The sequence below is a fragment of the Mastigoproctus giganteus genome, chromosome 1 (assembly GCF_048544385.1).
Source record: "Mastigoproctus giganteus isolate SK-2022 chromosome 1, ASM4854438v1, whole genome shotgun sequence".
Lineage (NCBI taxonomy): Eukaryota > Metazoa > Arthropoda > Arachnida > Uropygi > Thelyphonidae > Mastigoproctus > Mastigoproctus giganteus.
The window spans coordinates 65,081,796-65,097,389 of NC_143575.1; the positions used below are offsets into that span (position 1 = coordinate 65,081,796).

The following is a 15,594-nucleotide window of genomic DNA, read 5'->3' on the forward strand; positions in this document are numbered from 1 at the left end:
CAGTATGTTATTCACTTTCAATCTCCGTTATTAATTATGTTTTAGTTAAAACAGTATAGCCATAGTAAACTTTTTCATGGCACACCTTACACATCAGAAACACCCATTGCTGTGATAACTTTCAATAGGGTTTTTTGGTTTCCTCCTTTTTTGCTTGCTTCGTGCTCTGAAATTTGATTTTTACAGTTTCGTAGGGTTTTTTTTTTTATAATAAGAGTGTTGTTTCTAATGAAGTTTCGTGAACTTATTATAGTTATACTAATTTATGAAGAACAATACTTAGAGATAATATTCAAGCTCCCTTGGAAACCTTACTAGAAACATCCATAAAATATAATGGCCGACAAAAGCCATTAGCCTTTCTCAGAGTGTAAATGAAATGACATGGGAAAAGCTGTGTATGATAGGCTTCAGTGATAAATATAAACCAGGAAAGTAGTAATATATGGAAAGATTTTACAAGAACTTTGACTGGGTAACACCATTCTTATTTTTAAAATTTTCCAATGTAAATGCATGTTATATGAATATTATGTGAATACAACAATAATTTTAGTATTTAGTTGGAAGCCTAAACATTTTTATAAATTTTAAAAGTTTATTTGTTATACATTATCTTTTTTTCTTGTAAATTGAAAATATTATGCTTTATTATATTTGCATTACTTACTGTCATATAGTTCTCCTTCTAGAATGTAGTGAAGGAAATATGAAAAGAGATGTTTAGTAAAATAGCCTAATTATCTGTCAGATAGTTTCACATAAGTGTAGGATAAAATGATATTTAGGGTCCCCAGGTCACTTACTTGACATGCTCATGTAATACAGTGCACAATGAACCATCCCACAGTTCTTGAACAAATAAACTATGTGACATGATTGGCAAGTCTCAAGGCATATCAAACTGCATAGGTACAACATAACTCACATGTTACACCATCTGCGGTTATGTAAAACTTTCTCATGGTCCCAATGTGAGCATTTTGTACTATATAACTTTTTTTCCATTGTCAAAGCTTGTCTGTTCAATATTTTGTGGTCATTAAGTACTATAGTATAAAAAAAAACTGGAATTTTTTTAGTATTGTATCTTGTAAAAAAAATATGTATCAGTCTTCCATATTGTGACTTTTTCATGAGTGGGAAACGGTTAACATGCAAAATTCCTGAATACTGCTTTCTGTAGTTTTGGTTGCCATTTCTAGTTCATTACAATTGATAAAACAGGCTCAGTCATACAAGTATATTTAAATTCTAAAAAAAAAAAAAAAAAAAACCAGAGATAGAGAGAGATTGAAGGATATAGATTGCTAGTCACCCATTAATCTATGCAGTTGTGTTTCACTCAAATGGATATCAGTGGACAGAAACTAAGTATCTTGTATTCAAAGAAAATAAATTACAATGAATAACCTATAACTTAATGCCATAACCTGTTTATATTTATTTATTTATTATTATTAGCTATTTGGTGCACGAAAGCCTGAGGCTTATGCTGCACCAGCCAAGAAAAAAGAATTTCGGAATTACCTTGAGAGAGAGAGAGAGAGAAAAAAAACAAGGGTCAGAAGTAGAAGGAGAATCACCAAGAAAAAGAAGAATGATTAGCATTAGCAAAGACACATGATGCAAGAAAGCAAGCTTATATAGCATCAGCAAAAAAAAAAAAAAAAAAACACCCTTATTTCACCCATCCATTCACTCCAAATGTTTGTCAAGTTCTGCCTTGAATCTATTTAAGCTATCAACTTCTACAACGACAGATGGAAGTTTGTTCCAGCAATCAACCACCCGCTGGCTAAAGGAAAACTTCCGCACATCTATCCTACAACTGTCTTTCCTCGGTTTGAATTTATGCCCTCTCAGGTGATTATTCTGAGCAAGAGGAAGAATCCCATCAGCATTGACATGCTCAAACCATTCAAGGCTTTATACACCTCAATCAGATCACCTCTCAGGTGCCTAGTCTCCAGACACTGTAATTTGCAAAACTTAAGCCTTTCTTTGTAAAAGCAACCCTTTGTTCCATTCACTAATCTTGTTGCCCTTCTCTGTACTCATTCCAACAGCTCTACATCCTTCTTAAAATGAGGCCTCCAGACCTCTATAGAGTACTTAAGGTGTGGCCTGACCATTGCTTTATACAAGGGGATAATCACCTCCTTATACCTACTAGAAAAATTCCTGTATATCATTGACAAGACACCATGAGCTACTCTTGCAGGTCATCTGCACTGCTCAGGAAACCTCATATCTGCCTGTACAACTACCCCCGGGTTCTTTTCATTCTCTACCACTGTCAGCATGTTACCCCAGAGTTGATACATTAGTCTGGGATTACTGCTTCCCATATGTAGTACTTTACACTTGTCAATGTTAAATTTCATTTGCCACCTCTCAGCCCATCTGCTCAACTTTTCTAGATCTTGTTGCAGCAGTGTACTGTCATTAGTTTCATTAACAACCCTGCCAACCTTTGTATCATCTGCAAACTTGGACACTAAGCCATCATCAATATCATTTATAAATACAGAAAACAACACAACAATGGACCCAACACTGAACCACGGAGAACTCCACTAATAAGATTAGTCCACGAAGAGCAATGTCCATTGATTACCACTCCCTGTCTTCTCCCACTCAACCATCCCTTTATCCATAGCAGCAATTTGCCCCCAATGCCACACTGCTCCAATTTGTGAAGCAGTCTTCCATGTGCAACAGTATCAAAGACTTTTCTAAGATCCAAATATATGATATTAAAGTTATTTCTTTGCATCCAGTTCCTTTGTGACTACATCATAGTATCCAATCAAATTAGTCAGACAAGACTTCCCCTTAACAAACCCATGCTGTGTCCGAGCTATAACTAAAGTCCATTTATTACGACTCTCTGCTGTCTCTCACTCAAACATCCCTTTATCCATTGCAGCAACTTGCCCTTTACAACCTCTCCAATTTGTACAGTAGTCTTCCATGTGCAACAGTATCAAAAGCTTTCCTGAAATCCAAGTGTATGATATCACAATTATTTATTGCATCCATTTCCTTTGTGACCACAATGCAGTACTTGTCTGCATTTTGAATTTGTTCTCGTCTGACCAAATCAAATTGGTCAGACAAGACCTCCCCTTAACAAACCCACATTGTGTCTGAACTGTATAATATCAGGTAGATACATCATAGTTAACCCATAAAATTAAGCTATGTATGTAGTGTAAAGGCATCGCTTTAATATATCTCATATTGTGCCTACCTTAACGAGATACCAGGTATTGCACTACTTCAGATAAGTAACACTTCTGTAATGGAGAAGACTGTTGTTACTTATTCTCAGTGGTTACCACAATCCAGACGGCACCATTTCGAGGCTTGTTGGCCTATCATCGGTGGGTGGACAGGTACTCTGGTAATGCAAACATGCCATCACAGTTGTGAAGTTAGTTCCACAATATGAGAGTTGCCAAATGATACTTAAAGACTAAATACACAAGGCATAATTCCATATGGGTTTAAATTAACTATATAATATCTGTGTAGATACACCATAGTTAAAATTAAATTATATATATAGTTCAATACCTGGTCTCTCGTTGTGAAGTTAGCCACAATATGTGATATAATTAAAATGATGCCTTTACATTACGTACGTAGATTAATTTTATAGGTTAATTATAGTTTATCTACACCAATATTATATAGTTAATTTAAACCTATATGGAATTATGCCTTTTGCACATAGTCTTTAAATACAATATCATTGTGTCTGAACTATTACTGCAGACTTGACTAGGTGATCTTCCACACTTCTTTAACCAGTGACTTCATTATTTTCCCTGGAACAGAAGTTAAACTAACAGTTCTATAATTATTTGTGCCCTCCTTTGTGAATTGTGGATAGATTTGCACAGACTAGAGCTGTAATTAAACTACATCTCGAGTCCATGGAAACCTCCCCTGAATCTAAGGATGCTCTCATAATTATGGCTAAGGGTTTGATTACTTCCCTCACTGCCTCCTTCAAAATAACTGTATAGATTCCATCACCCCAGCAGCCTTTTTTTTTTTTTTTATGTGAACCCCAAACACAAGAGATATTAGAACCTATAGTACTTCGTACCATGTTTGGATTGGAGGTTGAGAAGACGAAAGAAGATATTTGTTGACATTGGACTTGAACTTCTGTAGATTGTAATTTTCAGGAAATACGTATGAAGGAAGGTTATTCCAGAAAACAGCAGTTGAATGAATAAATAAGGAAGATGAAAAGTTGGTTCTGAGCGTTTGAAGTTGGACAGTAAATGGATGTTGGCGGTGGCGGCAAAGGTTCGGACTGTTTTGAAAAAGAGAGAGAGAGAGAGCGGGAATTATAGAAGCCAATTCAGAAGAACAGTGCCCATGGAAGTACCCGTAGAAGAGGCATGCAGCAGAAACAGTACGTCTATGAGAAAGCGAGTGGAGAGACTCTGATAGAGATGAATCATTAATTAACCTAACTGCCCTCTTCTGAATGGAATCAAGAAGCCTGAGAGAGGTTTTGGGGGCACCACCCCAGATGTGGGAACAATATTCCATGGCAGGGCGGATTTGCGATTTATACAGAGTTAGCAGCTGTTTGGAAGAAAAGTAATGCCGAAAGCGAAAGAGAAAACCAAGTTTTTTAGATGCAGAGGAAGCAATATTTGTAATGTTCTTGTGCCAAGAGAGAGATTAGAAGTCAGGTTAATCCCCAAAAGAGATATATCATCTTGCCTAGAGATCAGAGTATCACCAAAGATAAGCATAAGACCAGAAGAATCCCTTTTGCGAGATATAAGACAGGACTGGCTTTTAGAAGGATTGGAAATCAACTAAGTTGTTTTTGCGTCACTGTAGAATTACCTGGAGATTGGCATTTAAGGAATTGGTAGCAGATGAGAAGTTGAAGCTGATTGCACATGGCACGGTTTCTCAAACTGGAAAATGAAATGAAATCTGCTATCATCAGCAAAACTATGGATAGGATTTCGGTCAATGGAAGATCATTAATATATAAGAGGAAAAGAGTGGAGGAAAGAACTGAACCTTGGGGGACACCGGCATTAGAGGAGAAGTTAGAAGACAGAGCGGCATCTACCATCACCCTCAGTGAGTGATCAGAGAGAAACCTGGATAACCAATTACTAAAAACAGTTGGCAAACCATAAGATGGAAGCTTGTTTAGAAGACCTTTATGCCAAACACGATCAAAAGCCTTTAAGATGTCAAGAGCAACAACTTGTGTTCACCGAACCTTTCCATTGAATTAGTCCATAAATGGGTAACATAAGCTAGAATATCACCAGTGGATCGACACTGACGGAATCCATACTGGCGATCGTTGATCAGACGGAAGGTTTCTAGGTAGTTTGAGTTGGCGGTTAATTGATTTCTCCATTACTTTAGAAAGAGTTGAAGTAATTGCAATGGGACGATAACTGGATGGGAGGGATTTGTTACCCTTTTTAGAAACTGGCTGGATATGAGCAAATTTCCAAGCAGAAGGAAAAACACCTTTGGAATAAGAAAGTGAAAAAAGGCGGCAAAGAATAGGAGTAAGTTCAGGAGCACAGGTTTTGAGAACAAGTGGAGAAATATCATCGGGACCTGGAGCTTTCTTAGCATCGAGATTCATCAAAATCCTTCTGATATCCTTTTGACAGAAGACCACAGGAGGCATTGAATGGAGCGTGTTGGGAATGGTAGGAGGTGGTTTACCAAGATCATTAATACATGAGCTGGAAGAAAAATGGGATGCTAGCAGGTCAGCTTTATCCTTGGCTGAAGTGACAACAGAACCATCTGATTTGGACAGAGGTGGGAGCAGAGATGGGCAAAACTTGTGGCCAATAGCTTTGGCAAGAGACCAGAATGCTCGGCTACCATTAGGGCAAGAAGCAAGTTTTCTACTGTTAGCCTGTTCAAACTCTAGTTTGGACTGATTAATAACTGCTTTACAATTGTTGCAAGCTTTGGTGTAGGCAGAAAATGAAACTGAAGAATTAGAAACAAGCCAATTACGATATGCAACATTCTTCTCTTGAACAGCACATTTATTGGGAAACCAAGGTTTAGATAAAGGACGAGATTTTAAAGTGAAGTGTGGGATAAAGGATTCCATTCCTGCAAGAATAATTTCGCTGACACGATCTGAGCAAACATTAGCATTAGTAGAGGCATTTGATGCAAGAAAGCAAGCTTATGCAGCATCAGCCAAAAAATAAATACATAAATAAATAAAAAATAACCACTTTCACTTCACCCCTCTGTTCGTTCGAAATACCTGTCCAGCTGAGCCTTAAACTTATTTAGGCTATCAACTTCCACGACAAGGGATGGAAGTCTATTCCAGTAACCAACCAACCATCCGCTGGCTAAAGGCAAATTTCCTCACGTCTATCCTACATCTGTCTTTCCTCAATTTGAATTTATGCCCTCTCAGGTGATTATTCTGAGCAAGAGGAAGAATCCCATCAGCATTGAGCATGCTCAAACTATTCAAGGCTTTATACACCTCTATCAGATCACCTCGCTGGTGCCTAGTTCCCAGACACTGTAATTTGCAAAACTTAAGCCTTTCTTTATAAGAGCACTCCCTTTGTTCCATTCACTAATCTTGGTGCCCTTCTCTGTACTCGTTCCAGCATCTCTACATCCTTCTTGAAATGAGGCCTCCAGACCTGTATACAGTACTCTAGGTGTGGCCTGATCATTGCCTTATACAAGGGAATAATCACCTCCTTATCCCTGCTAGAAAAATTCCTATATATCATCGACAATACACCATGAGCTACTGTTGCAGCCTGTTTGCACTGCTCAGAGAACTTCATATCTCCCTGCACAAAAACCCCCAGGTCCCTTCCATTCCCTACCACTGTTAGTGCAGTACCACAGAGTTGATACGCTGCTCTGGGGTTGCTGTTTCCCATATGTAGTACTTTACATTTGTCAATGTTAAAATTCATTTGCCACCTCTCAGCTCATCTGCTCAACCTTTCCAGATCCTGTTGCAGTAGTATAGTGTTAGTAGTGTCCTTGACAACCCTGCCAACCTCGTATCGTCTGCAAACTTGGACATTACGCTTGATATACCATCATCAGATCACCTCGCTGGAGACTAGGCACCAGCGAGGTGATCTGATAGAGGTGTATAAAGCCTTGAATGGTTTAAGCATGCTCAATGCTGATGGGATTCTTCCTCTAGCTCAGAATAATCACCTGAGAGGGCATAAATTCAAATTGAGGAAAGACAGATGTAGGATAGACGTGCGGAAATTTGTCTTTAGCCAGCGGGTGGTTGGTTGGTGGAACAGACTTCCATCCCTTGTGGTGGAGGTTGATAGCCTAAATAAGTTTAAGGCTCAGCTGGACAGGTATTTTGAACGAACAGAGGGGTGAAGTGGAAGTGGTTTTTTTTTTTTTTTTTGGCTGATGCTGCATAAGCTTGCTTTCTTGCATCAAATGCCTCTACTAATGCTAATGCTAATCAATATCATTTATAAATACAGAAAACAATAATGGACCCAATACTGAACCATGAGGGACTCCACTAATAACATTAGTCCACGATGTGCACTGTCCATTGATTACCACTCTCTGTCTTCTCCCCCTCAACGACCCCTTTATCCATAGCAGCAATTTGCCTCCAGTGCCACACTGCTCCAATTTTTGCAGCAGTCTTCCATGTGGAACAGTATCAAAAGCCTTTCTAAGATCCAAGTATATAATATCAAAGTTTATCCCTGCATCCAGTTCTTTTGTGACTGCATCATAGTATCCAATCAAATTGGTCAGGCAAGACTTCCCCTTAACAAAACCATGCTGTGTCTGAGCTATGACTGAAGTCTTGTCCAGATAATCCTGCAGTACTTCTTTAACCAGTGCGTCCATTAATTTTCCGGGAACAGAAGTTAAACTAACAGGTCTATAATTACTTGTGTCGCCCTTTGATCCTCCTTTGTGAATTAGGGTCACATATGCACATCTCCAGTCCATGGTACTTCCCCTGAGTCCAAGGAAGCTCTCATAATTATGGTTAAGGGTTCGCTTACTTCCTTTGCTGCCTCTTTTAATATAACTGGATAGATCCTGTCCACCCCAGGTGCCTTTCTTGTATTTATCTTCAACAATTTCTACTCCACTTTACTCTCAGTTATTACAAGATTCTCTAGCTTACTGCCAGAGTTGAATACACCTTTGGCATTCCCCTCGCTGAATAACTGCTCATGTGTGAATGTCGATGCAAAATATTCATTTAGTTTGTTAGCTACCTGAGCAGGATCATCAACAGTTGACCCATCGATATCAAGTGGACCAATCTGATTCATCCCCTTCCTTCTAGAGTTTACATAAGTAAAGAACTCTTTGCTGTTTTTCTTTCCATCCCTTGCCAAAGATTTCTCGTAATCTGCCTTCGCCTGCCTAACCTCCTTTGTAACTTTGGTTACAGATCAACTTGTATCTATCATAGAATTCTGTGTCACGTGTTAATTTGTATGTATCCCATGCATTTTTCTTCTCTGCCATATGTCTCATTAGTTCATCTGACATCCACATAGGCCTAAACTTTGAACAATATTTCTTTGTTGGTATGTAAAGCCTAGTAGCTTCCAAGATAAGTTCTTTGAATGCTCCCCATTTTGAATTTGCTGTTGGTAACATCATTGGTTGGTCCCACTGTATAGAATTTAAATACTGTCTCAGTCCATCATAGTCACCTTTACGAAAGCAATAACCCTTCCCTTTACCCCTAATAGTAGTTACCTCTTTGAGTAAATCCCACTTCAGCACACTGTGATCACTGCCACCTAGTGGTTCAATTACCTGCAGATTCTGAATGCATGAAGAATCACTACTGATAATCAAATCAAGAGTATTACTCCCTCTAGTTGCCTCCCGAACATGCTGATGAAGAAAACAATCATCCAATAAATCCACAAAAGCCTTGCTACTGTGTGAGTGACCAGCCCCCAAATTCCAGTCAATATCTGGGAAATTAAAATCCCCCATTGACATCAGAAGTTTTGAAACAATAATCCGACAATGGAAAAGATGAAAAGAAATCTCGCAGGTCATCCCATTTTGCATTCTTGTAATGCCAAACCACACGAGGTTGGGAATAGCCATGAGATAAAGGTTCCATTGGAGAAGAGACAATCACCAAGTTGTGATCTGAAGTGCCTAAAGGACCTCTCACTTCGACTGTGTACTTAGAAGGGTTGTTTGTGAGAAAAATATCAAGCGTATAGGCTGTATGATTAGGATTGTCCGGTATTCTTGTATGTAAATGAACAATCTGTGCTAGGTCATTAGTAATTGCAAAAGCCTCAGCATCTCTACCTGCTGGGTCTTTGTGACTAGAAAACGGAAGCCAGCTGGAGTTGTGAACATTAAAATCCCCAAGGAAAATTACCTCACTGTTAAGAAAGTTGGACTGGAGAAAGTCAAGTTGCAAAGAGAGGAAGTCAAAGAGCTCCAAGTGATTAGTGGAGTTGGGAGAATTGTAGAGACACCAGATGAATTTGACACAATGAGGTAGAGATTTTAAGCCAGAGAAGATCAAAGAGAGGAGATTCCAAATTGCCAAATCTCTGACAGGGAATATCAGAACGGACAGATGCACAAGTACCACCTTTGAGGCAAAAGGAATCATACAGCGAATAATTTGGGCATCTGAGTTGAGCAGTAGTTGAATCAACTGATAACTGAGATTCTGTCTGAAAAAGTACATGGGGTTTGGCAGACTGCAGTGGAAATGGACATCGTTGAGATTAGGATTGAGACCACGTATATTTGTGAAATGAATTAGGAAGTGGGAGGTGTAGATCTTTTAGCAGATAAGCTTGCTCTATTAGTTTGACAATTCGTGGTGTATTCAATAGTACGAAAGAGTGGGTGTGACATGCTGTATGAAGTAATGAAATTTTTGGATATGGCGTACACGTGGTAAGAATATACCCAGATCCTTGACATAATGTGGCCTCGACAATGCTCCCCGCATACACACTACTCGGACTCCCTCCTGTCGCTATCTGGCAGAGTAGAGGTAGCAAGATTATACACTAGCTGATCCAGAAGCCTCCTAGAGAGTTACCAATAGGTTCAGTCTGGTGTACTAACTAGTGGCCGGCCTGCAAACACCGTTTTAGAGCTGTACTCTCGAAATGTAAGGAATATTGTATCTCACCACAACGTTCATCATAACCTCAAAAGTCATCAATCATACTGCATGATGGATATCCCAATAATGTAGATGCCTTCGATGTCTTGACCAGCACTATCATCTGCATGGAAACTTGATTAAGGTATTTAACCTTTTGACAGGTGCACCCTCAGTATGTCATTTTATAACCTTAAAAATTATCAAGAAGGAATAATTCAACATTGTTTACTTTTTGATGCCACCACAATTTTGACATATAAGATCCTTTTATGAACACCATGTTCTCTGTATCAGTAGAATATTCACTTAGAATATCAGTAGTTTCAGGTTTGTGTTCTGTGGAATGCTGGTATTCCTTAATTTTTTTTTATAATTGATTTTTTATTTAAACTGTATACACATATTATATTATCAAAAATACCAAGACACCTCTGAAATTTGCAAAAAATTAACCATATCCAACATTCACATATCAGGAGTATTAGAAATGCATATAAAAGTAACTGCAGTCATACTACAAATGATAACAGCAATTACAAGCTGTTACACAGTGGTACTGCCATATAGAAAACTTCTGAAATGTTCCTCATAAAGTTCAATGGTTCAAACCCTTCATGTTTGCAATTACTATTAAAAATTAATGCAGGACCATCTTGATGGGAATTGAGTTATACAGCAAAAACACAATACTGATTTGTTAAGAGGTGATCTTGTTTAACCAATATGATTGGCCACTGTGATAAAGGAACAAATGAATTGGTTGCAAAATAGTAGATGAGAAAAATGGATTAGACGAGTTAAAGCATTAGGTTTAGCAAATTCCAGTGTAATGGGTTAGAAACTTGTCTGGCAGATGCTCGGAGAAGTTTAGCAGAGATGGTGCTGCCATCTGAGGTTATTTCTCATGTTTTGGGCTTATGCTTAGTCATTTTTCCAAAAACAATTAATATCATGTGGCACAGGACATTTTGGACAATTCCTCTCCTCCTGCAGTGGCAACAATATGGGATGGGCTATTTCTTTAGCATGATAATACAGTACTTCACAGCCTGTAGTGAAGGGGTGTAGAATGTAATATCTTAAAACCAAAGTTTCACATCCTTTGATTGAAGACACATGTGTACAAATGCTTCATTTGACCTTCTCTGAGCCCCAACCCCATTTGAACACCTTTAATATGAACTGGAATGTCAGGCGTAGGCCAAGTCATTCTGCTTACAATCGAATTAGCTGCTGTTTGAAAGAAGAATGGACCAAAATACCACTTTACTGTTATCATGAATTCATTTTGAACCTGCCTATGAGGAGGACACAGAGTACAGTTAAGGCAAAGGTGAGAAAACACATTACTAAATGTTGTATTAATAAAAGGTTCTTTCAGACATTGGGTGTCTGTTGTTTTTGGCAGTATAGTATATACTACTGCTTTTAAAGACTTTAGGTTTTAGCATTAGCATTAGCATTAGTAGAGGCATTTGATGCAAGAAAGCAAGCTTATGCAGCATCAGCCAAAAAAAAAAAGTAACATAAATAAATAAAAATAACCACTTCCACTTCACCCCTCTGTTTGTTCGAAATACCTGTCCAGCTGAGCCTTAAACTTATTTAGGCTATCAACTTCCACGACAAGGGATGGAAGTCTGTTCCACCTACCAACCACCCGCTGGCTAAAGGCAAATTTCCGCACATCTATCCTACATCTGTCTTTCCTCAATTTGAATTTATGCCCTCTCAGGTGATTATTCTGAGCAAGAGGAAGAATCCCATCAGCATTGAGCATGCTCAAACCATTCAAGGCTTTGTACACCTCTATCAGATCACCTCGCTGGTGCCTAGTTTCCTGACACTGTAATTCGCAAAACTTAAGCCTTTCTTCGTAAGAGCACCCCTTTGTCCCATTCACCAATCTAGTTGCCCTTCTCTGTACTCGTTCCAGCAGCTCTACATCCTTCTTGAAATGAGGCCTCCAGGCCTGTATACAGTACTCTAGGTGTGGCCTGACCATTGCCTTATACAAGGGAATAATCACCTCCTTATCCCTGCTAGAAAAATTCCTATATATCATTGACAATACACCATGAGCTACTCTTGCAGCCCGTCTGCACTGCTCAGAGAACTTCATATCTGCCTGCACAACCACCCCCAGGTCCCTTTCATTCTCTACCACTGTCAGTGTAGTACCACAGAGTTGATACGTTGCTCTGGGGTTGCTGTTTCCCATATGTAGTACTTTACATTTGTCAATGTTAAACTTCATTTGCCACCTCGAAGCCCATCTGCTCAACCTTTCCAAATCCTGTTGCAGCAGCATAGTGTCAGTAGTGTCCTTGACAACCCTGCCAACCTTCGTATCGTCTGCAAACTTGGACATTAATCCTGATATACCATCATCAATATCATTTATAAATACAGAAAACAATAAAGGACCCAATACTGAACCCTGAGGGACTCCACTAATAACATTAGTCCACGATGAGCAGTGTCCATTGATTACCACTCTCTGTCTTCTCCCCCTCAACCACCCCTTTATCCATAGCAGCAATTTGCCTCCAATGCCACACTGCTCCAATTTGTGCAGCAGTCTTCCATGTGCAACAGTATCAAAAGCCTTTCTAAGATCCAAGTATATAATATCAAAGTTATTCCCTGCATACAGTTCTTTTGTGACTGCATCATAGTATCCAATCAAATTGGTCAGGCAAGACTTACCCTTAACAAAACCATGCTGTGTCCTAGCTATAACTGAAGTCTTGTCTAGATGATCCTGCAGTGCTTCTTTAACCAGTGCCTCCATTAATTTTCCAGGAACAGAAGTTAAACTCACAGGTCTATAATTACTTGTGTCAGCCTTTGATCCCCCTTTGTTTTTTTTTTGTTTTTTTTTTATTTGGTAGTTTTTGGCGCATCGGCTTCTGTGGCCATATTGCACCTCCCAAGGTTTTTGCAGTACTTTGATCCAAGCCCGAGGCGGGAATCGAACCCGCGACCTTTGGGTTGCCGGGCAGGTACTTGACCCACTCGGCTAGCCCGGTCAGCCAATCCCCCTTTGTGAATTGGGGTCACATTTGCACATCTCCAGTCCATGGGTACCTCCCCTGAGTCCAAGGAAGCTCTCATAATTATGGCTAAGGGTTTGCTTACTTCCTTTGCTGCCTCCTTTAATATAACTGGATAGATCCCATCCAACCCAGGTGCCTTTCTTGTGTTTATCTTCAACAATTTCTCCTCCACTTTGCTCTCAGTTATTACAAGATTCTCTAGCTTACTGCTAGAGTTGAATACACCTCTGGCATTCCCCTCGCTGAATAACTCCTCATGTGTGAATGTTGATGCAAAATATTCATTTAGTTTGTTAGCTACCTGAGCAGGGTCATCAACAGTTGACCCATCGATCTCAAGTGGACCAATCTGATTCATCCCCTTCCTTCTAGAGTTTACATAAGTAAAGAACTCTTTGCTGTTTTTCTTCGCATCCCTTGCCAAGGATCTCTCGTAATCTGCCTTCGCCTGCCTAACCTCCTTTGTAACTTGGTTACAGATCAACTTGTATCTATCATAGGCGTCTGTGTCACGTGTTAATTTGTATGTATCCCATGCATTTTTCTTTTCTGCCATATGCCTCATCAGTTCATCTGACATCCATTTAGGCCGAAACCTTGAACAATATTTCTTAGTTGGTATGTAAAGCCTAGTAGCTTCCAAGATAAGTTCTTTGAATGCTTCCCATTTTGAATTTGCTTTTGGCAATATCATCAGTTGATCCCACTGTATAGAATTTAAATACTGTCTCAGTCCATTGTAGTCGCCTTTACGAAAGCAATACCCCTTCCCTTTACCCCTAATGGTAGTTACCTCTTTGAGTAACTCCCACTTCAGCACACTGTGGTCACTGCCACCAAGTGGTTCATTTATCTGCAGATTCTTAATGCATGAAGAATCACTACTGATAATCAAATCAAGAGTATTACTCCCTCTAGTTGCCTCCTGAACATGCTGATGTAGAAAGCAATCATCCAATAAATCCACAAAAGCCTTGCTACTGTGTGAGTGACCAGCCCCCAAATTCCAGTCAATATCTGGGAAATTAAAATCCCCCATTATAAGACTCTCTGATTTACTGACTCTCTGAGTTTTGGTAATATTATTTGTAGTTACCACAGTTCAAAATTAAATCATTCTTTTGCTGTTTGTTTTTAAAAATGAATATTGGATTAATATGAGATTATTGCAAAAAAAAAAAAAAAAACAACAATGTAATTAAAGTAATGTGCTTTTTTTCCATCATTTCCTTCCATACTTCTCCAGTCCAAAAACCCTTTACTGAAGTTAGTTTGATGAAAAGGATAGCTGAACACAGCTCTGTACAACAAATTAAGTAAGTATCTCAAATGTATAAAATCCTATAAAATATTCTTATTTCTGAGTACTTTCTAAATATGCTTCTACAAATTAAAATATTAATTGAGTAATATAATATTAATAATATTTATAAGTAATATTAAAGTAGTAATTAAACTACTTATTAATGTAGTTTTAAATTAGTTCCACAGTTAATGTTATTTAATATTCATCATCTGTCATCGTTCCACTATTCCACAGGTCAATGTATGAAGCCTCGCCACCGTGCCCTGTCCGTGTACTTCTCTCCGTTGTTGATTTCACTCCAGTTTTCTCCTCTCTTAATGGCATATGTGTTTATCATGTCCTGCCACCTCATTCTTGGTGTTTTGTCCCTTAATTGTAAATCAAACATTCTTCTTGGCAAACGCCTCTCATTCATCCTCTTGACATGTCCAAACCATTTCAAATGGGACCTTTCAATCCTATTCTGGAGTTTTTCAACCTGAATTCTCTCCCTAACCACATCATTCCTGATTTTGTTGCATCTTGACTTTCCGGCTATTCTCCTCACAATTGTTGTTTCAACCCCCTGAATTCTGCTTTCATCCTTTTTCCTCATAGTCCAAGTTTCAGATGCATACATCAGAATTAGTACGTAATAGGCCTGATATATAGCCTTCTTATACTTCAGTGGTATGTCCCTGTTCCAGATGAGATCTCTTGTCTGCATATAGAAATTCCTGCACACTTGTATCCTACTTATTTCTTCATCTATCACTCCAGTCTTTGTAATGGTGCTTCCTAGATACTTGAAGTTAACCATTTTTAGCTCTTTCTCTACCATTGTAATGTATCCACCAGGCTTGCTACTCCTCTTTCGAACCATTACTTTACTGTTCTCCTGACTAAAAACCAGTCCAAATTCATTGGCCATACTAGCCCATATATCAACTTGCCATTGCACTTCTTCCCTGCTCTCTCCCCATATGCAGAGTCATCTGCAAAGAGCATGACTTTCATCTGGTCCTGTCCAAGTTGTTCCACCCCTCTACATTACACTTCATTCATGACAA

General features: G+C 38.9%; 1 protein-coding gene across 4 annotated transcripts in view; it reads left to right on the top strand.

The window, feature by feature from the left end:
* Vps13 (vacuolar protein sorting 13C) overlaps nucleotides 1–15,594 on the top strand; it is a 1,645,987-nt gene that overhangs the window by 1,482,634 nt on the left and 147,759 nt on the right. For all 4 annotated transcript variants that reach the window (XM_090373229.1, XM_090373247.1, XM_090373239.1 and 1 more), the window contains one exon: nucleotides 14,486–14,555. In XM_090373229.1, coding sequence (XP_090229355.1) covers nucleotides 14,486–14,555 — 70 coding nt within the window. The remainder of the gene's footprint in view (nucleotides 1–14,485; nucleotides 14,556–15,594) is intronic.